Source organism: Leiobunum rupestre, chromosome 2 (assembly GCF_980474605.1).
Source record: "Leiobunum rupestre chromosome 2, qqLeiRupe1.1.hap1, whole genome shotgun sequence".
Lineage (NCBI taxonomy): Eukaryota > Metazoa > Arthropoda > Arachnida > Opiliones > Sclerosomatidae > Leiobunum > Leiobunum rupestre.
In genome coordinates this window covers 17,861,610-17,884,659 of record NC_143385.1, presented here as the reverse complement: position 1 = coordinate 17,884,659, position 23,050 = coordinate 17,861,610, and the positions used below count along the sequence as shown (strand labels likewise).

The following is a 23,050-nucleotide window of genomic DNA, read 5'->3' as shown; positions in this document are numbered from 1 at the left end:
TACAAATAGACAATATGCAGTATGGACAAACTAATATAATAAGTTTTCTGGCAAAGTGGTATGCAACGTAACAGGGTTGCCACAAAATTAAGTTCGAAACCGTACAATATAATTATGGCAACGTTCTGGTTATATCATGGAAAGCTAAAAGCGTCCATGGTTATATCCAATGAGGTAGAATAATAGAGATCTAAATAAATTTGGAATTCGCGGGACACGTTTTATCTGAGTAAGAAAATTAGGCTCAAGTTTCAACTTTATCCAATCGTGTTGGCGCCATCTGTTTCTATAAGCAGACAATTTTGCAAAATATATTAAGGTTTAGTTTTCCAATAACACGATAGATGACGCCAACACGATTTGATTAAGTTCATTTACTAGGCCTAACTCTCCAACTCCAAGGACGTATATAAGGGGGGGGTTAGGGGTTACAACCCCTCCCCCCCCCCTTAGGACCCGATTCCTTTCTTACGAAAGGAGCGCAACATTAAGAAATAAACAGTAAGACGTAAAAATTAATTGAAATATCCGCAACGCAGCACAGTAAAATATATTAATATATTAAATATATTAATAGGATCATTAATATTATCATTTTCTCGCAAATGTATTAAAAAACTTCGTTTGATACACGTGCGGAAATGTCATTGTCACTCGTCCCGAGTCTAGCCAGTACTTTAAATATGCGTTATTGCTAACGAAAAATTCCATGCGGAACGCCAGAGGAAGCAGGAAGCCAGTCGGAGGTGGCACCAGGGATTACCACTCGAAACTCCCTGTTCTCGAGTTAAGCTGACAGCTATTTCAGGATCCGAGCCCTGACCCCGTAGGAGTGAAGTTTGGTCTTGAGGACCTCATGCGGTTACCGAATCAAAGGCTTTGCGAAAATCAAGGAAAATGATATCCACACGGCCGACTTGCTCCAGCCTAGATGTCCCGGTGTCATCGCAGCAAAGGAGCTGGGTCTCAGTGCTGAAGCCACTACGGAAACTGTGCTGGGACGGACCCATGAAGTTGTGCTGGATGAAGTTAGCCTAGATGTCAGACGCACTGACATGCTCGTCGGCTTTGAGAGCCCGTGACAGGAGTGCAATCTGACTCCACTGGGTCAGACTGGTCTCCACCCTTAGGGATCAGCGTGACGTTGGCCCAACGCCAGTCATCCGGGATTTCGGAGTAGGTTAAGAAGAGTAACGCTATGACGTCATTTCACTACGAATCTGTGGTGGCGAATAGTTTGAGTTAGAGTAAAAACGTTTTTCCAAAATGGCTGCCTATTACCTTTAAAAAGATTCATTCTGGCTAGCAGACGACAAAATCCGATTTACTCTCGTTACACCTCCTTTTCGGAAGAAGTAAAAAGAGTAGCCCTAATACTGCGGAACAAACGAATAGTTTATGGGGCGGAGTAATTATCATCCCGGGAAACAGACGAATAAAAGTTTTAGGTGAAAAAGAGTCTTTTTAACCTAAAATGTTATTAAAAGAGTACACTTTTAGTCAGAGAACAGGCAAAAAGTAACCACCTAGATAAATAGGTAGCGGCTAAAGCAGACGCTATTAGTTTTTCCTCATCTTTATTCGTAAATTTGACTTTGACTTAATAAATAGGAAGGATTATTGTATTTTAATATAATTTTTGCATCGTTTGCTTATATTTTGATTAGTTCATTTAAATACAGAAACGACAGGAAAAGCAAATAGTTGATAATATTTTGTGAAATTTTCTAAAACCTTTATCATATAAATAGGCCCGTCGATAAAATAAACTACGCTTGCTGAACTTTTAATTTCGCTCATTTGTCACGAAATAGTTTATGTAGTTCAGTTTAGCTTAAAAACAGGGTGCCTCAGACAATTTACTCTTATGTCCAGGGCATTTCGTAGTAAAACGTCATCGATACGTCACCCATGACGCAATATCAAAACAAGAAGGCCAATGTTACTTTATAGAAAGGCCTATTGGGGCCCTGGTGAGCCTCGACCCCTTTTTAAATTATTTACTTCGAGGATCCCAGCATTCATTTTGAGAGTCAATGACCCCCGAACTGCCCCTATTTGTAAATCTGTTTCCTGGTAGTACCAGATTCCAATGGTGCCTTGGGTATTAGCCTAGCTGATTATTATTATTATTTATTTATTAATCTTGATGCGTTAAGGAAAGAGACTGACATTAGGAGAAAACACATGCGACATTCGAAATGTTCTTTAATCCATTCCTTCAAAAATATGAATCATTAGCTAATACTAGCTGTTTATCGATAATCGACTTATCTCTTAAACTCTTAAAACTTCACAGATTTCTAATAACCGATAAGTAATCTAAGTTCTAAGCTCCAAAAGTTGTTATTGTATCGTTTTCTTTCAGGAAGCTAATGACATACTTAAAAATGGCTAAATTAAGAAGCGTAATTTTATTGTATGCCTTAAGTTTCACAGTTTACGATAGCGTATTAGGCGATATTCGCGAGGGCTTTGTTTATTTCAACATAGAAAATGGATTCCAATACGAAACTTCCAAAAATATCCAGCCGAATGTCCCCGTTGCATGGGGTCATTTCGATGATCAGGTACTAACGAATGGGTAAGCTGATGTTTTAAAAGCACATAATTAGAATAGGTCAGGGAAAAAAACGTTTTAATTATAAAGATAATAAAATAGACTTTGCGGGCGCTGCCATTTTGAACCAAATAGAATCGCCAAAGTTGCTATCGCCTTTGTTTGTAATTAGGCAGAATAAATGGTTTAAGTTGGTATTTTCTAACTCACTAGCAAGAAAGTCGATTTTTTTCATATTCGCGACCGTCCGAAAACTATAGCTACGCCCCCTTTGGTTCGCCATTGAAACCTAGATAGGCAGCAGCTATTAGATTTTCCTCGTCGTTATTTGTAAATGTGACTTTATACATAATGATAGTTGCATTGTAATATAATTTTGGCATCTTTTGCTCATACTTTGATAAGTTTATTTAAGAAAATAAGTTGGTATGACCAAAAGTGGATATAAAACAGAAAGTCTGGGAGGAAAAGGGTTCGTTAGCTTTCCCTGTGGTTTCCTTCAAAAATGAGGAGCTGTTTCCCCTATACAATGATTGAGCCAATCAGGAACGACTCTGTTACGTTTGGCCTATGTCTCATGTCGTCACGGTCAGAGGAAATAGTTCAGATGGGCGATGCTAGCTAACCTAGCGGTAAAACCAAGAAGCATATCCTCCTTGGTAAATCTCCCGAAGACGTTGTCTCGTTGGTTAATTTATTCCTTTTTCAAAAATTTTGCCTCTGTTAAGTTCAAGAGTCACTGTGGCTCAAGCTCGTAAGAAATATACACCAGAAGAGTTAGCTTTAAAGCCGAAAAGTAAATTTAGTCAGTGTAATTTATTTATAAAAGATTTGTATTCAATTGGTACTATACAAACCAGTGAAGATTTAAACCAAGGCTTAACTAAAATTCCAGTAGATAGGGATGTAGACAAATTTTAGTATAGTAACATGGATTAAATAACCTTATAAGGTTATTTAATCAATGATAGTAATAACCAAGGTATTAATGCTGAATCGCAAACTGAGATTGGAGAGTTCATTTGCATATATTGGGTCACAAATTATAACTGGGTCAATTCCTTCTTCATTAAGTACTAAATTGAATACCCAATTTTTCCATGCGTACAGAAAGCCACTATCCTCCTCTTTCTTCAGAGTAATGCGAATGTAACAACTCGTGTTGAGAGCACATATCTTCTAGTAGTTCTTTTAAAGTTCGATTGTTTTTAAATTCGTTAAACACTTTAAGCCGCACACCCTTTTCAAATAAAACAAAAACGTTTTTATCAATTATCTACCTAAGCCTTGCCAAACATGTGAATTTTCACAAAGAGCAGACGCACCAAATCCAGCCCAAAGACTATATAATCAGGTGGCTAAGGAACTGAAGAAGAACTATAATATATCAGCCGATTTACGCAGGTACATGCGAGTAAAGCGCCATTTGTAATGCTCCGCCAAAGGGGGTAGGCACAAACTAGGGGCATGCTTGGGGGATCCTCATTTTTGATGGAACAGGGCTACCGGGTCCTCCCAGACTTTCTGTTTTATATCCACTTTTGGTATGACTTTTTAATTTGTCTGTAACAGACTCTAGATCATAGGCGGTACCTCGGAGAAGCTAGCGCGGTTACGCTACCTAGACTCGTTTCGGTCGCGAATAGTCAGGGTGACTTACGTGAATATAACCAGAAGTAAATGAACCGAAGTTATCAGACCGCTATTTCTCTCATATTAAGCGCATTTTCCATATGAGATCTCCCTTTAATCCACGTTTTCAAATTTCGCGCCTTCTTTGCTCCACTCTCGCCATCTATCGACTAGAAGGGGATGACGGGTAAATCGAATGTGGATACCCACAATTCCCTAGTGCAATTTTTGGCGGGAACTAAAGGAGGTGGAATTCCGATGGATTTTCATCTCCTCACATTAAGGAAAATGCCTTTTAAAATTTTGGCCCTCTCCTATAACTTCGGTTCATTTAATTCTGATATAACATATTTCAAAATATGTGAATAAACGAATGATAGAGGTATCGTTATTTCACTGAATACAATGGTTGGTTTTAATTCAATTGATGGAGAGAGCGAACCTTTTTCATCGAAATATATGCATAGATTAAACATGAGTAACTTAAAAGCGTTACCGACACGATCTTTCAATCGTCAAACTAATATTTTATAAATTAACAGCAGTTTATGAGAAAAAATTCATACACATTTTGCGAAATATAGTTCGAAATAATTAAATTAAAAAATTTACTATTGAGAAGGCCCTTCTAGAAAAGGGTTAACCATACTTTCAAATATATCGTTGTATACGTTAAAGTTAACAACCTTGCAGTTGCGTAAATACGCCAATGCAGTGCATTGGGGCCCATAAACTTTTACTTAGTCGACTGTCCAATCGGCTGTCTCACGAAATAACGCCGTATACATGTATATTTTTATTGAGAGTATTACCGTGATGTCATTATCACGATATTGGAAGCCAGTGACGTAAATAGGCCAATCGCGTACATTGGAACGCACAAAAATTGACATGTCACAGGGGCCCTTTTTCTTATTTTGCATTGGGTCCCAATTTTCCTAACTACGCCACTGCAACCTTAGATATTAGCCAAGCACTGCAGTGCCTAATGCTACTGGCCGTGACGATGCCAGTGGTTTAGGAAGTGTGACTATTATTTTCCAAAAAGGACCCTATTTTAAACTTAAACAAATTTACAGAAGGTTAAATTGTCTGGCCAAATAAATGAACTTCAGGAGGTTCTTCCAAGGCCTCATAAAGTCGATTTGTTTGCTCCCTGGTTAAATTAAAGTATACGCAGCGAAGCCTGAGAAGCGACGGATCGGGCACTTTCAAATATTTACATTTCCGGTTACGATTTTTATGTTGATTTCGGTTTTTAGGCTATTTCGAGATTTCAGATCTGATATTTGACCAGATTTCGGTACTTTCAAATTGATTTCAAAATTTCTAAAACCATTCTTATATTTATAATGTACGGAATTTTTACGAATGTCGAACACCTCGATGAGAAATCTTAAGAGAAAACATCGGTCTCCATTCTCCAACATCGAAATATGAAAATACCTTTTTCTCTAATTCATTTATTATATTTCGTAAGATGGGGATTTTTAGAAATCAGCACAAACCAGAACTTTAGTGATTCTACCCAGGCCTACGGTGCTGGACTGTTGGAAGGGCAGCTGACAAGAGATTTCGTGAAAAATCGGTTTTTGAATGAGATCGATGGGTACTGCAAGGGCCGAACTAACTATTGTGACAAGCTGACAAAATTCTTAGAAAAGAATATGAACTTTATGAACAAGAATATTGCCAAGAAAAGCGACGATCCTTTCTGGCATCAGGTCGGAATATTTGGCCCCATCTCTGCTATCCAAAAGCAAAACCTAGTAAACGCTAATAGACTATAAATAAATAAATTATTAAATAAAACCTAGGAGCAGTTTTCATTGGTTAGACGCTTTAGCACGTGCTGTCTTCGGAAGGGGAAAATTCGGAAATTGTGTTCCTACCCGCCCGTAAAATGTTCAGTGTAAAGGCTCATCCAATGAAATTCGTACACAACACTGCATTAGCGTGTTAAAAGGATAGCTGCGTTCTCCTTGTGTTTGTTGCTCCTAGATAAAAACCGTCCAAAGAAAGGGTTTTTAAATTCAAAATGCGTGCGTCTCGATAACTTGTTAAAATTTTGCTCTTACGTCAAAAGACACGGCTTTATTAGTATATTCTTCGCACGAGCGTTTTGCACGCGGATAGAAAAATCTAAATTGCTCGCGATTGTAGTGCGCGATCGTAGACTTAGGCTGCGTTCAGTAACAGCAACCGGTTGAACCGTTGAGCGCGCATTCGTTACTGAACGATTTTTTGACTTCCGGTTTGCAATCGGAGACTCAACGAAATAAGCGATCCAGAGAGCCGGTTATTTTGTTGATCAACGGAATTGTGACGAGTTTGACGTGAAATTGAAATGTGAAAGTAGTAGCAAAAGCAGACGACTACTCGATTATCCAATTTTCCAAAAAGTCGTTCAGTAAGCTCTGACGTCACGTTGCTCAACAGAGCTTAACGGTTAAACAGTTTGACTTCTGATTGCCTTGTAAAAGTTACAAAAGTAAGAGACTGTGACGTAAGACCAACATTTAAACAACAAGACCACGTTACTTTATAAAAAGAATTATTATTCATTCGAAAATAAAATCGAACCACGCGTGCTTAGCAATATTTATCTGCATTTGTCTTAGCCAATAAGATTAAGCTGCGCGCGCCAATTTAAACAATGAACCGTTGAAGTGTTTCAAATCAATTTCTTGTAAAAGGCCTTTTCACACGAGCCAACTTTTTGACCCAACTAGATGAGTCAACTTGAGTTTAGTCAACTAGTTGGTTCGTGTGAATAAAAGTTCGATGAGTTGATCCACCAGAAAAGTACGTGAGAAAAAAATCGATCACTGATCCATTTTTGCTGACTCAGCATTTTGATTTGAAAAGTTGGCTCGTGTGAAAAGGTCTTTAGATCTATTTCAAAAAAAATTCCAAAAACGTTCTTAGTTGAGATAAAGCAGTAAATGCCAATTACGTTACCTTAAAAATTAATGTTAATAAAAATAAACATTTATTAAACTGAAGTATCTCAAATTAAAAAAGGCGTTTACTAGGATTTGCCATGGATCAGCCGAACTCGGAACTGTTAAATTAACTTGTTAAATTTTATATATTTTTTACAGGTATCACTAATTTTACAACAAGTAGCCGGCATAGACGATGGTGTTAAAAACATTTCGGGTTCACCAAGAACAAGAGTGGATATCTTTGGTACCATGTACTGTGACGTATTTAATTATTGAACTATTTCGCTATCTGAGAGCAAAAATCAAACTAGTCGAAAAAACCCATTTCGGGAGAAACATTTTTGTTTAAAATTCAGAAGAGTAACAATAACATTCAAATAATGCAAATACCCGAAAAATATGCTTAAAAACAAATTGAAAGTAACAAGAAATGTGAAGAATGTATTTATTTATTATTACACTTACGAGGAGACGACCCGAGGTGGTTCTCACCGATTTTGTTCAAACTTGGGGTATAGTTAGACCTATATGTAAGATGAAAACAGCTACAGGGAAAAGTTACGCTGGGCTGCCGTTTTGCCATGGCAACCAAAAATGTTTTTGACAACTTAAAACGGAAAAAATCCAATAGAAAATAACATAGGAAAATGACAAATTCTAAGGGTCCCCCCTGTGCAAAATTTAAAAAAATTTAAATATATATTTTTTTTTAAATTAAAAAATAGTAAATTTTACGTTTGTGGAGTACTATGCACTAATGAAGGGGGGGGGGGTAAAAACTATTTTAGGTGAGCTCGAGCTAAATTAAATTAATACGTCGTAATTTTAAGAATAATACATAATATTGGTAAAATGTATGCTGAAATCTAAAAAATTATACATAACAATGTCGGAGTCATATCAACAAGCTTTTTATATTTTGATAGAAATCCCTCGCCATTTTGCAAAATGGCGGATATAAATATAAATCGCGGCGCGATATATTCGGTAATTTGTATCCGATTAATCTGAGATTTTCTACGTTGCCTTATCTGACCGAATGAATTAGTAGTATAGATTGGATTTTTTCCGTTTTAAGTTGTCAAAAACATTTTTGGTCGCCATGGCAAAACGGCAGCCCAGCGTAACTTTTCCCTGTAGCTGTTTTCATCTTACATATAGGTCTAACTATACCCCAAGTTTGAACAAAATCGGTGAGAACCACCTCGGGTCGTCTCCTCGTTAGTGATCAGGGCCGCCGAGTTCCAGGCCCCAAGAGAACCGTTTCTATTGGAGCAAAGATAATCTAGACTACGTACCCTAGATTGGAAATGCAGCGAGATTCCTACGGGCTCCCGTCTAACCATGCGATTCCCTAGTTGCGGGGGGGCAATATAATAGCGTGGGGGTAAAAAGTCTGAAAAATTCAGTTCGGTTCAGTTTTAAATCTCGTATCCGCGGTCGGTGCTGGCTGCTGGCAGTCTAAACCAAAAAAATCGGGACTGGAGGACGAGGCCCGAGGATTCGACCAAGTTTGATTTGAAGCGTAAATTTTCTTTATTTTACTGATTGGATTTCAAAGGTATTTGTTTTAAGTTACATTAACCAGATATAATATTAAACTAAGGTTTATTTTATTTTACCAAGGTGTAAACTAAATATGGGAAAATCTTGCCAATTCAAGAGTTGTAAGAACTATTACAAATCATCTTTAATCATAAGTTGGGTTAAATTGAAATTGTAGCGAAGTTTATTAATACGTTGGTGCCTTCAATTGTAAATATGGACAAGTAATGGAATGCTTCATTTTTATTGGATTTGCCTTAATTAGAGATCGGCGTTTGAATTAGAAATTATCCAATTATTTATTTTTATTCATAACCGCCAATTATCCAAAAAATATACGAAAAAACGGATTATTTTTGTATGTTAAATCGTTGTTTATTCGTATAAAATGTTCATAAGAAACAGTTAACGAAACTTTTTATGGTTAATCGAAATTTTGTCGGTTAATTTATTCGTTCCGCCGACCTCTAGCCTTAATTTTGTTCTAAGCAAAGCTGTTTAAAAATAATAAAAATATAGAAAAACATTTTAAATTAAGCATTTAAAACTTATTTTTACGAAAGGTAAATCAGGAGATTCAATCTCTTCATTGGGCAAAGATTTTAATTTTGAAGCGTTTTTTAAAGTCTACCCCTGAAATTATATTTGAAACAAACAATTTATGACTATATCGATGATAATTAAAATTGTAATACTAACCATTCGACTTTTTAGATTTGGGTTGTTTCTTTTGACAATAAGCGTGACCCCTTTTTAGCCCGAGGCCCGAACGAGGTCCAGATACCGAAGCAGACGAACCCGCTGAAACTTTTCAGACTAAACTTCCACCCCCCCCCCCCATCTCCCACTAGGGAATCGCATGAGGCAACGCATTTCGCGTACGTTTCTACGCCCTGATTGGAGATAGGTGTACCTTTTCGATGAGAAACCGGGGGGGGGGGGGGGGGGCTTGTTTGATCTTGTCGGGTTTGTTAGCGATAACTATGTTGAGATGATTTACACGTCGAATTTCCTTTGGCACGAGATGTGAAGAAAAACCATTGGTGTGTGCATCGATCGCGTCGAAAGGTATTAGTTTTACCATAAGTAACATAATAACAATACGTATGACAATTACCAAGATTTACAACCAAACTGATTTTCATAGTTATTGCGTAATCAAGATGTTTTCTCAGCACAGAGCCCTCTAGTGTCTAAAATGTGCGAGACTTCCGCTAAGCCGAAATATCTGGATTCCGATAGATAGGCGGAATATTAGGCTAAAATGATAAAGTTAAATACGTTTTTCTCGGCGCCACGAGCTCGTGTTTTTTTATCACGCATGATTCGTACAAAGCCAAAGCCCCTCGCGACTCCAGAACGTGCTCTCCGATATTAGGCTGAAATTTTTATCAGAAAGTAGTCATCCAAAACGGTAAGTCGCGAGTCGAAGTCACAACTTGAAGAGAGTATCAGTGCCAAAACAAGGTTCGGTTAGAAAATGACCATTAAAGCAATAGGAAGTGTCATACTTATTGTAATTATGTTACTTATGGTTTTACGGATTTGGTTGTTAGGGGGGAGGAACTCACTCTTTAAGCATGAGGGAGATTGGGAGCAGCGCTAAAAATATTATCAACCTAGTCATTCTCCCGACCGTAGAAATAAATACATTCTTAGTAAGGAGTTATCCAAATGTAAAAACACAAGTCACTCTAACAAAAATGATTTGATCAAATGTCCTAGTTTCTATCCGAATGAAATCCATACACATCCAGTTTGAATCCATTTCTATTTAAGTAAAAAAATATTTAACAAATCGAAATAAAGTTTAATTTCGTACATTGTAATTGAATGAAATATAACACACTTTGGATTGTAATTTTGATGAAAGTCTAATTTGTATCTGCCCAATAGTCGCTTAAATAAAACATCTTCAAGGAAATCGCACAGAATAATATATACGAGAGCCAGGACCTGCATGCAAGTTACTGCTTGTTGAAATAATGGAAACTTTAACCGGTAAACAGAACGTCAGGGTTTTTGCTAACCCTTAATCTGTCAAAAAAGCTACCTGGTTAAAAGGAAACCCTTGTTGCATTCCGTACAGGTGAAAAGTTTCCATTATTTCAACAAACACTAAATAAGCAGTAACTTTCAGGTCCTGGTTCTCGGAAGTATTATACTTCTTGGGGATTTTCGTGAAGATGTTTTATTGAAGTGTCTATTTGCTCTCAGGTCAAAACGTATCCTTTTCCAGGTTTATGAACCTCTTCGGCGATCTCTTCGACCTGGAAGCCGCCTTGTCCACTAAAGCGACCAGAGAGATCGGTAGCGGATCTTGTTCAGGTCTAGTTAAAGTTCTCGACGGTAACAAGGACATTTACTTCGCCCATGACGCTTGGTACACCTACAAAAGCATGTTGAGAATAATGAAAAAGTACAGCTTGATGTACAAAACCGCTCCGGGAATGGATGTCATACCTGGACATACTGTGTCTTTTTCGTCGTATCCTGGCGGAGTTTTTTCTGGAGATGACTTTTATCTACTTTCGACCGGATTGGTACGATAGCAATTACACAAAAAACTAATATAGACCATAGTTATAAGCATAAAAAACATTCTTCAAATAGCATCGATCGCACAGGCGAACTGGCGAAGTGAGAAGGTGTGCACCTATTTTTGCTTTGGGGACTAGTTCAATTACAGAGTTCGGTTATGTTCGGCAAGCACAAGCTCCTTCGGCTCAAGTTGGTAGGAAGTAGGGCAGCGAGGGAACTCTGCCCTCTTGATTAAAACTTTGTCAGTTTGCTTCGGATCGCCCACCAGCACTCCTTTGTAAAAATCACGAACGTTTTCCACCCAAATACCAGGGATTATTTAAGTAAAGTATGTTTCATTAGTAAACATATCTCAAGGGAAAGTTCGCGTTAGCTCGGTTTAATTTTTTGTAGTTCATGCCCCTCCACTTCATCTATAGTTCTAGTTAAATTCTTATTTTGTGGTTACACACTAGACGATTTTTTTTCAACGCGACACGTACCCGATATTTTCCTCGATCTTCGTTCCGATAATACATCGAACGCACTTTATTAGATTTTCGTTTTCCAATTATTGTGATGGCTCTATCATTGCCGCATGTATTATGAAAAGGCCCATGTTATTAGATATGGCCATAAATCTATCCGATTCTTAGAATAACGCGACTTACTAGAGAGCGTGATGCCATCTATTTATGGCAAAGGAAGTTAAAATTAAAAATAGCCAAATGATAACGTCGTCAGAGAATCATTGTAGAGTATTTTAATTAGACAACTTATACTCTATTTAGTGGACTTTAACCTAAATTATATATCCCGTGTAAAAGCATTGTTTAAAATGCCCTTAATTTTTCTTATTGACCAATTTACAAACGATCCAATCAACGCGAGGTGTACCTATAAGTACCGCCTTTTTGATTTCGACGCTAGCGACATCTGTTGAAAAACGAGCTACTTCACGTCGAGCCGCCACTTGCTTCAATGTAATTTATACCTAAATAACCGTTTTAAGAAGTAGTAATACATTCAAAAAGGCAAGTCTCAAATAGGTATTTTGATTTTTATAAACAATCCCACGTGAGAAAAATTATATTATATTATATAAAAGCTTTGGTTGGTTCAATCTTAAAAAGAGCAAAGTTGAGAAAAATCAGCCCGACTCGAATCGCACACGGTCGATTGAAAATGGGGTCCCGATCAGATGAAAGTTGGGTCGGGCAGTAAAATAATATTAATAATAATAGTCTTCATTGAATTAGATTTTACAGTTGTCCTAGGGGATTGCCAGGCGAAGTCATAGTTGACCTTTAAGTCGCATTACGCAGGTTATAAATATACTTACAATGTTTTTCAATACAATGTTTAGGGGTTTTTACATTTTGTGAGCACTATTTTGCAAGAATTCCCGCGTCATAATATTTAAAGCGATGTATTTTAGGGAGTTCGGATAATTCTAAATCCATCGAATTGAAGAGATTATACTCCTTTATGTTCACACTGTCCGATTTTAGTCGGTGATAAATCGTAAAGTAAAAATCGTGTAGTGTGAAAGGGGCTATAAACAAACCGTTTGTGGTGCTCCCGGGTAGAAGTTGCATTTCTGATTTGACAGTGAAACATCCTTTATTTAGTTAATCCGTGCAAATACAAAATACGTGCGTAAGAAAATTTTAATTTCGAGCTAAAGATATTGGGCATATTTTGGTAGAAATCTTTCCAATCGGACTAGTCGCTCTACTTTAAAAGAACCAATCGCGTAATCTAGATTCTATAGTCCAGCTTTTGAATAGATTAGGGGTTTCTGGAGGGGAAAGTACGAAAGCTAAGCCCGGGACAGGGGGAGTGAAAGGTTACAGTGGGATTGAAAGGTTTCAGCAGCGGCGAGAGCAATATAACCATTTTGTTTGGTGGAGAATAAATATTTACTGATTTATTACAAACTTGCTAACTCTATATTAACTTATTAAGTGATGTTTCATGTAAAAACTATAAACAAATGTTTAAGTAATGAAAATACCTAGAAGCAATACACACACCAGCCAGGGGCGTACGAACCGGGAGGGGCAGGGGAGGCAATGCCCCTCCCTAGAATTTTTATGGGAGGGGCAACTAATGTTATTGCCCCCTCCAACATTTTGGTCAGTTGAAATTTTCAATAGGCTCAAATTATCATTTTAAAAGCATATACAGTTTATAGAACCTCAACTATGTGTAAATTTCAGTCTTTTCCCGCCAATTTACATAGTAGTAAACAGTATACATGCATTCGGAGAAGCTACACTCCATTAAAAATTCAAAACCATTCTCCAGACCCCTTTTCGTTTCTCTTTGCCCCCTCCAACTTCTAGAACGTTCCTACGCCCCTGACACCAGCCCCACACAAGGAGAACGCAGCTAGCCTTTAAACACGCTAACGCAGTGCTGTGTACAAATTTCGATGGACAAGCCTTTACGCTGAACCAAGAATGTATTTATTTATACTCAGGGAGAATGAATATGTCGAGACTATCGACGGACACGTTGAGCCCCTAACCCCGTCACGCTAAGGGGGGGGGGGGAAGGAGGCGGTCTTATTTTTTGCGCCCTCGCTGCAGCGTTAATCGCGTCGAAAAACGTAATTTTTAAGAACCAATGAGATTGCAGTATTATTTGATTTTATTAAAGCGGAGGAGCATACCGGGGGCCCCAACGGGTGGAATTAGAGAAACGCTAAAAATAATCTCGACATATTCATTCTCCCTGAGTATAAATAAATACATTCTTGGCTGAACGTTTTACGGAAAGGGGAAAGACAATTTACGAATTTTCCCCTTCCGACGATAACCGGCGCTAAAGCGTCTAACCAATGAAAACTGTACGCAAGAAAATGAACGACGTTTGACGAGTTGCGTTCTCCTTGTGTGAGGGTGCTGTGTTGCTCCTAGAAAATAATCTTCCCAGTTATTAGATAGTTTAAAATGTCAACATTTTAGGCTGCTAGCACCTTTTGGTAAGACTTCGGGTATTTGTAAATTGAACTCTTATAGCGGTTCCGTGTTAAAGAAATTCTTTCCTTTGTCTAAACTTATTGTAACTGCTAAGTTCGAATGATATCTTTCTTAGTTAAGTTGTTTTCTAAAATATATAGGCTGTAATGGAAACCACTAACACGAATTACAACTTGACCTTGGCTCGACAAATTACTCCCAGCTCGGTTCTCGACTGGGCGCGCAATATCGTAGCGAACCGCTTGGCTCAAAGTGGACGAGAATGGGCCCAAATTTACGGTGTCTACAACAGCGGAACGTAAGATTCAATAAATTACTTTCTCATCGCATTTATATAGGCCCTATTGATTTCAATCATGAATATCAAACTGCATTAGGTGGTCTGTCCACATTCGCGGGGATGGGAGGGGCTTCGTTGTTAAGACGTTGGTCACGCACCACAGTTCAAAATCTGTATTGATCGACAATATACAAACGGGAGTTTATTGTAAGGAAATACAAAGTTTATACACTAATTGGAACTTGTGTCTTGTGCCATAATAAAATAAAATTAACCACAATTAAGATAAACAATCAATTTTGAAAGTACTGAGTTTAAATTTTATAATTATTATTTTTAAATTTACACATGTGACACACCTAGAGTAATTTATTTTTTCTTTAAAAAACACAGTGTTAACCTGTTCGTATTGGTCAGACACGCTTTATAGCTACCGATTGCCAACTTCGCCTTAATATTAGATAGTAAAGATTTCCACTTATTAAAAATCCTATAGGGAGTCACGGACTGTAAATTTTAGAGGACCGGTATTCCCGAGGTATTTTACGCCCCGTTCACCGATCAGGCTGACGGGAGTCGCTCAAGGTCATAAAAAAAAACTAAACCGCGTGTCTTTCGGTCGGCCAGATTTCCAGATAACATGCGGGGGGGGGGGGGGTCTATCTCTATGTGTGGTACAAATGACCTTGACGGACTCTCTCTCTCTCTAGTTCGAAGTTATTGATGCTCGGGGAAAATAAAAATCTACAGGGGAAGGCTACGCTTTACTCGTCCTCTAAAATTTACAGTCCATGAGGGAGTTAACAACTGACATAGGTTTGACGTCATTTTCAAAAATCGGCGCGATTTACACGCCATCTCTCGAGGCATCCGCGAACTATATTTCATAATAAAGCTGTGGTCGGCCATATTGGGTAGAAATTATCTGTTTACAGACATACCGTCGGAGCTCTAAAGATGGTTAAAAGTTGCGGTGTCAAGGGGTGTAAAAGTGTTTTTGGGGCGATAGATAATGAGAGTAAGATAGGATTTTTCAGGATCCCTCGCGTAGTAAAACACCAAGGTGAAAAAACCGAGGAACTTTCAAAAGAAAGAAATCGTAAATGGCTTAGATTTTTAAGCCTTGCACCTGAAGCCTACAGTGAACATATGAGGATATGCTCAAAACACTTTCTCTCTGGAGGTAAAGGTTAACAAATATTTTGGTTAATTAAATAAGTATTCTAAAATATGTCCAACATATTACAGCACCATCGTCTTTGTTTGACACTTCTAATCCAGACTGGCTCCCGTCTAGATTCGTAAATGGCAATGAAAAATATGAAAGCGTCAACAGTTCAAAACTGCAACGTTTTGAAAGAAGACTTAAACGAGCGTGCCCAGAACAACTACCCAACGCTAAAAGAAGAAAAGTCAAAGCTTCACAATTAGATATTTCTAACATAAGCACCAACATCCTCGAAGATAGCGCACTTGGGTTATCATTACAAGAATCGGAGTTAGGAGTTGATACTTCTTTGGTTATGAATAGCACGTTTAATGAAATAAGCTTATCTGAAGTTTCGAAATCTCCTTTAAAAAACATTTCCAGTGATTTTGGAACGCAAACTTATATGGTACGGAAGGATTTCAGTGCCCAGGTAACGGTTGGAAAAGAAGTGTGCGACTTCAGCGGGCAAACAGATATCGCTCCAAAAGCAAGTTCTGATACTCAAACAATGAAAGTTGAAATTATGGAAAATGAAACCCAAACGCTCTTCAGGGTTATTGAAATGTTTGAATTTGAAGCAAGCAAGCTCAAAGTTGAAGAATCTTTCACCGAAGCTGAAAAATTGAAAGCATCAATTAAAGAGGCAGAAGATAAAATTAAAAATTTGTTTGAAGACAATGTTCAGCTAATTTGTAAATTAGAGAAACTTCTAATTGAACTGAACTTAAGAAACTTCGTTCAATCAACATTCGTCAATGATGATTCCCGCACAAGGTTTTTTACCGGACTAGAAACCTACTCAACTCCCTTGACATTGTTTAACGGAATCAAAAGCTACTTGTTTCAAAATTCCAAACTGACCCCTTTCCAGCAGTTAATTTTGACTTTGATGAAACTCCGGCTTGGATCCAGCAACAGAGACCTAGCGTATAGGTTCAACGTTTCCGAAATGACAATATCAAGATTATTTTATAACTGTTTGAATGCGTTATACAAACGTATGACAAAATTTATTCACTGGCCAGATAGAGACGAGCTACAAAAAACAATGCCTATGTGCTTCAGAGATAAATTTGGTCAAAAGGTTGCCGTTATCATCGACTGTTTTGAAGTTTTTATGGAAAAACCATCAAATATACTAACAAAAGCCGAAACATGGTCTAGTTACAAGCATCAAAACACAGTAAAATTCCTCATTGGAATAACCCCGCAAGGAACAGTTTGTTATCTTTCTAATCTTTGCCAATCAGTTGTGCCATTTGATTAAAATAATTTTCTAAATTAAAATCTTGCTCGTATAACCTGGAAAAATTTGTAAATAAATATCAAGTGATAGTTTTAAACAACTTCTTTTTCTTTTATTTTTTACTATGCTTTTTTTACGCTTATTTGATCGATTAACTTTAACACAATCAGGGCAAAATCATTTCCCTTTGTGAACATCATTTATCTTTAAACACTAAATGAAACCACCGTAGTACACAATCTGCCTATCTGTTTCGATTGAACATCACGGACAAACCCATTCTCAAAATTATTATAGGCTAAATGGCTTTTTCCATTATTTAATTGGTCCTCAGTAAATGGTGAAATACCGTGAATTAAATAATGATAAAGATGCCCATATTCTGTAGGCGGCAAATGTTCAAAACCAAACCCTACACCTCTATGTTCTCCATCCCCATGAACTTGTTTCAAATCGTCTGAATTCATTTTATATGGATCGATATTGTTGATTAATTTCATTTTTTCAAGGTACCTCTTTTTAACATGATCAGGGAGTTCATTAACATAATCTGAAGGAACATCTTCCTTTACTTTCTTAGTCCTACCCATGACTAGGTTATTCAACTTATTCTACGTTTCTACCCAATATGGCGGACACTATAGTTAATACAAATTCACCAGAGATGGCGCCAAAATTGCCAGCGAAAAAAAAACCTCTACGTAATCTTTTTTTTTTACCCCTCGGATGTTAACTCCCTATTCGTGAAAAACTGTTGTCGATTAACTTGTTTATTTTTATTGCCAAGGCTTAAGCCGCTTAACACGAAATGAATCTTGCTAAAATATTATACCCATCCTTTCGATTGAGCTAAAATAACTTGCCTTTTAACAACAAACACCTTTATTTGTGATTATCAACTGATTTGGTAGTAGTCAAGGTATCTTTCTACTAATTATAAGTAATTATCTTCGCCGGTTAAACGGTGCGAATCCGGAAACGTTGTGGATTGAGTCAATGATAAACGCCGGTCTCCTTATCGCCTAAATGAGTACGTAAAACCATAGAAATTATAAAGAGGAACGGAATGTCGGTCGCATTTCCAACTTCAAGTAGATTAGGCCTACTCTTTTCCGGTTAAAGTTTGTGACGTAACACGGTCATTTCTTCCTTTGTCTGCTACAATTTCGCATATATCTAACTCGGTTAAAAAAATTCTAAAGTCTAACAATTTCATTTTTAATGGAAATTATCGATTAATATTATACTTTTAATTTGTTAGACTAGAAAAGTTAAATAATTTTTTGTTTTCTGTTTAGATTTCTACAACACATATTCAAAAGTTCACGAAAAACAATACTTATAAATAATAATAAATATCTATTAAAATTAATTTAAATTAATGTAAATACTCTCATCAACGTCCCACGAAATCCTGATTACCGGATCAATGATTAAGAAATAAGAATTTTAATCAGCCAATGAGAGTGTAGAAACTGAAATTATTTTCCTTTCTCGATCAGCCAATAGAAAGCTGGAACGCAACCGGAAGTAAATGGGCCTAGCGCGTAGCTTTGAGACGTGAAGATTATTTTAATGCCTTGTCGAGGCTACACTTTCCGTTCCTCTCTATAATTTCTATGGTAAAACGTAGCAAAGCACAACCCATAATAGCCGCAAATGATAGAAAGCGTAATGATATAGTTCGATATTCATGGTACAAATTAATACAATAATGATAAAACTTAAAAAAAAATTTAATTAAAAAATATTCCAGTTACAATAACCAATTTATGGTTCTGGACTACAAACTGTTCAAACCTGGAAAGCCGCTAAAAGACGACCTTCTTTGGATAGTGGAACAGATGCCGTATGTACCGAAATTTTCATGAAAAGAATGAATGACAATGTCAATGTTTTTTAGAGGATATTTGGTATCTCAAGATGTCACCCACGTTCTGAGGCAACAAACCTATTGGCCCAGCTACAATACTCCGTAAGTTGTGTCGTCGAATAGAGCTTTGTGCCTTAACACTTGTGAAACGTCTGCTTAGCTAATGAGCTTCTCGAGTTGGTCGTTACGGGGCGATACGTAAGGTTCCAAAAAAGGGGTAACACAAATGGCGTGAGGAAAACTACCCAGTAGAACTTCCTCAAACTACATCGTGGAACTGAAGCTAGAACCTTTTTAGGTTTACAGTAGCGCCACAGGCGCGTTATTTCAATCTAACCACTTTACGGCCTGATTTCAAATTTCTGCGGCTTTAATATCTAAAGCCAAAGGAGGAGCAAGGCGGTAATATTACATTTAAATATTTTTCAATTTGACACTACATACAGGGTGTTTCAAAAGGTTATGCAAAAATTTAAGTAGTTGTAGGGGGTGAGTTGAGAAGTATGCCTGTTTTTCCCCATTTTCCTACGATGAGAACGCCCGAGAGCTTCAAGGTGTGGCCTACTAGCCCCTGGAAGTAGGCTGCAACAAGCTCAAAACCAAGCAGCAGGGAAAGTCGAACATTAGGTTTGGGTTCGTGTGATAGGTAAAAAAGGACTTTGTACACAAATCGAGGTTACCAGCGTAAAAAAAAGTAAACTTAAACAATATTTAAAGTCCCTGCTGCTTGGTTTGCGCTTGTTGCAGCCTACTTCCAGGGGCTAGTAGGCCACACTTTGAAGCTCTCTGGCGCTCTTTTAACTCATCGTAGGAAAATGGAAAAAAAACTGGCATACTTCTCAACTCAACCCCTACAACTTCTTAAAATGTTTGCATAACATTTTGAAACACCCTGTATAATATAATATAATCTATAATATATATTAATATTATTATAAACCATTATGTGATAATATACTAATACTTTCAATTTGAAAAATATTTAAATGTAATATTACCGACTTCCTCCTCCTTTGACTTTAGATATTGAAGCTGCAGAAAATTGAAATCCGGCCTTTAAGTGGTTAGATTGAAATAACGCGCCAGCGAATGACGGGGAAAGTCGGCGAAAACGCTTCACTGAATTCTTGCGCAGAAGTGTGCGCGCATGAAGTATACAACTTTGAGCGTCGCAAGTATGCTAAGTTTACGCGTACGAAGTATACACGTTTGCGAGTATCAAGTATAAACGTTCGCGCGTACAAAGTATACTCGTTCGCGCGTACAAAGTATACTCGTTCGCGCGTACAAAGTATACTCGTTCGCGCGTACAAAGTTTACTCGTTTGCGTAAAGTATGCTAACTTGTGAGACAAAAGTATGAGATATAGTAGAAAAGTATACCTTAGTGTGAAATAAGAATTTTTTCCAATTTGGCGTGCCATATCACGATACAGTTTGGGCACATTCTGCTAGGTAGTTTTCCTCCCGCCACTTTGCTGCTCTTTAAATAAAAGAAAGATTGATTTGATTTTTATTAAAAAAATAAATAGTTCCCTTCCCTTTTTAAATTCCCACGAATTGAACATAACTTTAATTAATAAATGACAATATTTATAGATATTTCAAACAGATCTACAACATAAGCGGTTATCCGGACATGGTCAAGAAATACGGTGACTTTTTCACCTACGAAAGGGCCCCAAGAGCATTAATTTTTAAACGAGATCATGGGAAAGTCGTGGACCTTAATACCATGACAAACCTAATGAGGTACGTGCCTCGATTTACAGGTACGCAAAAAGGTTTCTTATTGAAATTATCACAATCTTCTAGATATAATAACTTTACCAACGATCCTCTGTCGAGATGCAATTGCACTCCACCTTACAGCGCTTTAAATGCCATAGCTGCCAGAGGTGATCTAAATGACCCCGAGGGCATTTACCCATTTGAGGACCTAGGCCATAAAGCAGGCGGAGCCACTGATATGAAGGCAAGTCAAACGCTGTTTCTTACAACGGAACTATAACCCAATAGACAAGGGGTGACCAAGCAAATCGTAAACCTCTCGTTTTTGAGGTCAACATCCTAGTTATTTTTTATTATAATATTTTAGTTTATTTACAAGATAACCATATTTTGAAATTTTGAGATAGCCACTTACAAGGTTGAGATAGCCATTTTAAAGGTCGAGATAACCATTTTTGAAGATCGAGATAACCATTTTGAAGATCGAGATCCCCATTTACTAAAGATCGCTAAATTGGGCATCCCGGCAATAGACCGATTCGCCCATTGCTTCCAAGGGAACAAATATTTAAAGCGACTTTAATTTTAATGTTTTAATTTGTACTAGATGGCGCCGAATTAAACGATTTGGCAGATAAAAATACTTACTAATTTATCACCAAAAATTCTTTTAACATTATTTAAAGAGATGTTTTATGGAAAAACTTTAAAAAATATTCAACTCATTAAAAATTTGTTCTAAAAAGAAACACGAAAAAAATTAGGATTTTTCACTGTTTTTAATTTTAGGATTTTTACGTTTCAGACTGTTGGTAAGACTTCAGATATTTAAAAATAGGTCTTTATTATAGAGAGCTGCAATTGAGTCGAAAACGTTTCCATTCCCACCCATTCCCGGTCAAATTTTCTTCCATCCATTCCCATTCCATTTGACAGAAATTGTGTCATTCCCGTTCCATTCCCTATAGTCCCGAAATTCCCATTCCCAAATCAAAGAATTTCGAACATTGTTATTAAGCTAATTAATATCATATTCTTAAATGAAAAGCATTAAGGTAAAATTTAAACATGGGTGACAAAACCAGTCAATATTTTTTTTTTAAACCCAGAGTCCCAAAGGACCACCAGGCTCAGCGGAGTAGACGGATTGTAAAATCCAAACGTTTTTAAAACGAAACTAAAAATCTCCCCCAGCCCAGCCGAAAACCAAATCTTCGTTAAAGAATAGAGACATTTTATCGCCTATGGCCTGCCGATCCGAGTGCCGACACCCCTCTAATCTTCTACACTATATAGGCCAAAATATACAATAGAAGCGCCCGTTCCGCTTAGTGCCTTGTAAAAATCATGCAGAAAAAGGAAAGTTCATTCTCGTACTGAAAAATTGCATTCCCACCCATTTCCATTCAGAAAGTTCCCTTTCCATCCTTTCCCATTCCTTTTGACATAAATATTTTCATTGCCGCAGGGTGACAATTCTTCCTTTATTTTAGAATTTTTCCTATATTTTCCTATATTTAGATATTATTTGGTATTTCGCGCGGTTTTTTCGAATTTCCCGCGTACCTAGTTCGCTTTTAGTAATACAGATGGCGCTCCATATACTAAATCCCTTTGATAAAATGTAAACTGCTTCTCCAAAGAGCTGCACTAAAATGAATTAAGAATATCGTCGTCTGCTTATTGAACTGACTATAATAAAACAAATTTAAATAATACTCCTATATTTTCCTATAAATCGACTGTTGAATTTCCTATATTCCTATAAATTTTATGGGTTTTTTCAGTGGTCACCCTCATTGCCGCGGTTACCGCGGGAAATGGAAAAATCCATTCCCGTGCAGCCATCTACTCGATTAGCGTTACCCCTCAAAAGGATCTTCTCCCTGGTCAAATATGGATACGTCTAAATTCCTCTTAGAAAATGTGATGGCATTTTTGAGCATTAGCATCAACCTTGTTTTCCCAAAAGTCAATGGCTTAATGGACAACAAACGTCTTCCCTGTCATTTTTAATAATTCCGTTATATATTTCAGCTAACCAACTATCAATACTTCAAAGCATACCAGTTGGTAGGCATATGCGGACCAACTCACGAATCCTTGCCACCTTTTCGATGGAGTACTTCCGGTTTCAAAGACAACCATTACGGGCAACCAGATTTGTTCAACTTCGAACCTGTGCTGTACAAGTGGAAACACGTATCGTAATTTCTAAATTCAATGTTTTAACATAAATTAAAAATTAAAGATAACTACTTAAGCAATGAAACTTCTTGGTTTTTATAATTATCTTGGAACAATTAACATAACTAGTTAGTTATTAAAAATTCTTAATTAACATATCATTTTTAAGCATAAGGTGCCATATCGCACCCTTTCTTAGAAAATGGGTGCCCATTAAGGAAAGGGTGCCTTTGAAAACCCACTTATGGTTCTCTTACTTAAACGATTGTGTTATATCTGTTGAATACCATGTTTAATCATCATCTACCCTCGCTTAGAGCTTAAATCATCAT

At 37.2% G+C, this 23,050-nt stretch overlaps 1 protein-coding gene across 2 annotated transcripts; it reads left to right on the top strand.

The window, feature by feature from the left end:
- Window positions 1-2,379: 2,379 nt before the first annotated feature.
- Window positions 2,380-22,803, top strand: LOC149956262 (putative aminopeptidase PLBD2). Of its 2 annotated transcripts, XM_090164681.1 has the most exons (10): window positions 2,380-2,584; window positions 5,673-5,916; window positions 7,297-7,391; window positions 10,925-11,228; window positions 14,333-14,490; window positions 18,685-18,777; window positions 18,832-18,903; window positions 20,400-20,552; window positions 20,616-20,775; window positions 22,569-22,803. In XM_090164681.1, exons 1-10 carry the CDS (start codon window positions 2,391-2,393, stop codon window positions 22,740-22,742), a joined length of 1,647 nt encoding a protein of 548 aa, XP_090020807.1. In that variant the 5' UTR covers window positions 2,380-2,390; the 3' UTR covers window positions 22,743-22,803. The 2 variants fall into 2 exon arrangements, with proteins under 2 accessions (XP_090020807.1, XP_090020808.1); XM_090164682.1 differs by lacking the exons at window positions 5,673-5,916; window positions 7,297-7,391 and having other exon boundaries at window positions 2,404-2,570.
- The last annotated feature ends 247 nt before the right edge of the window (window positions 22,804-23,050 follow it).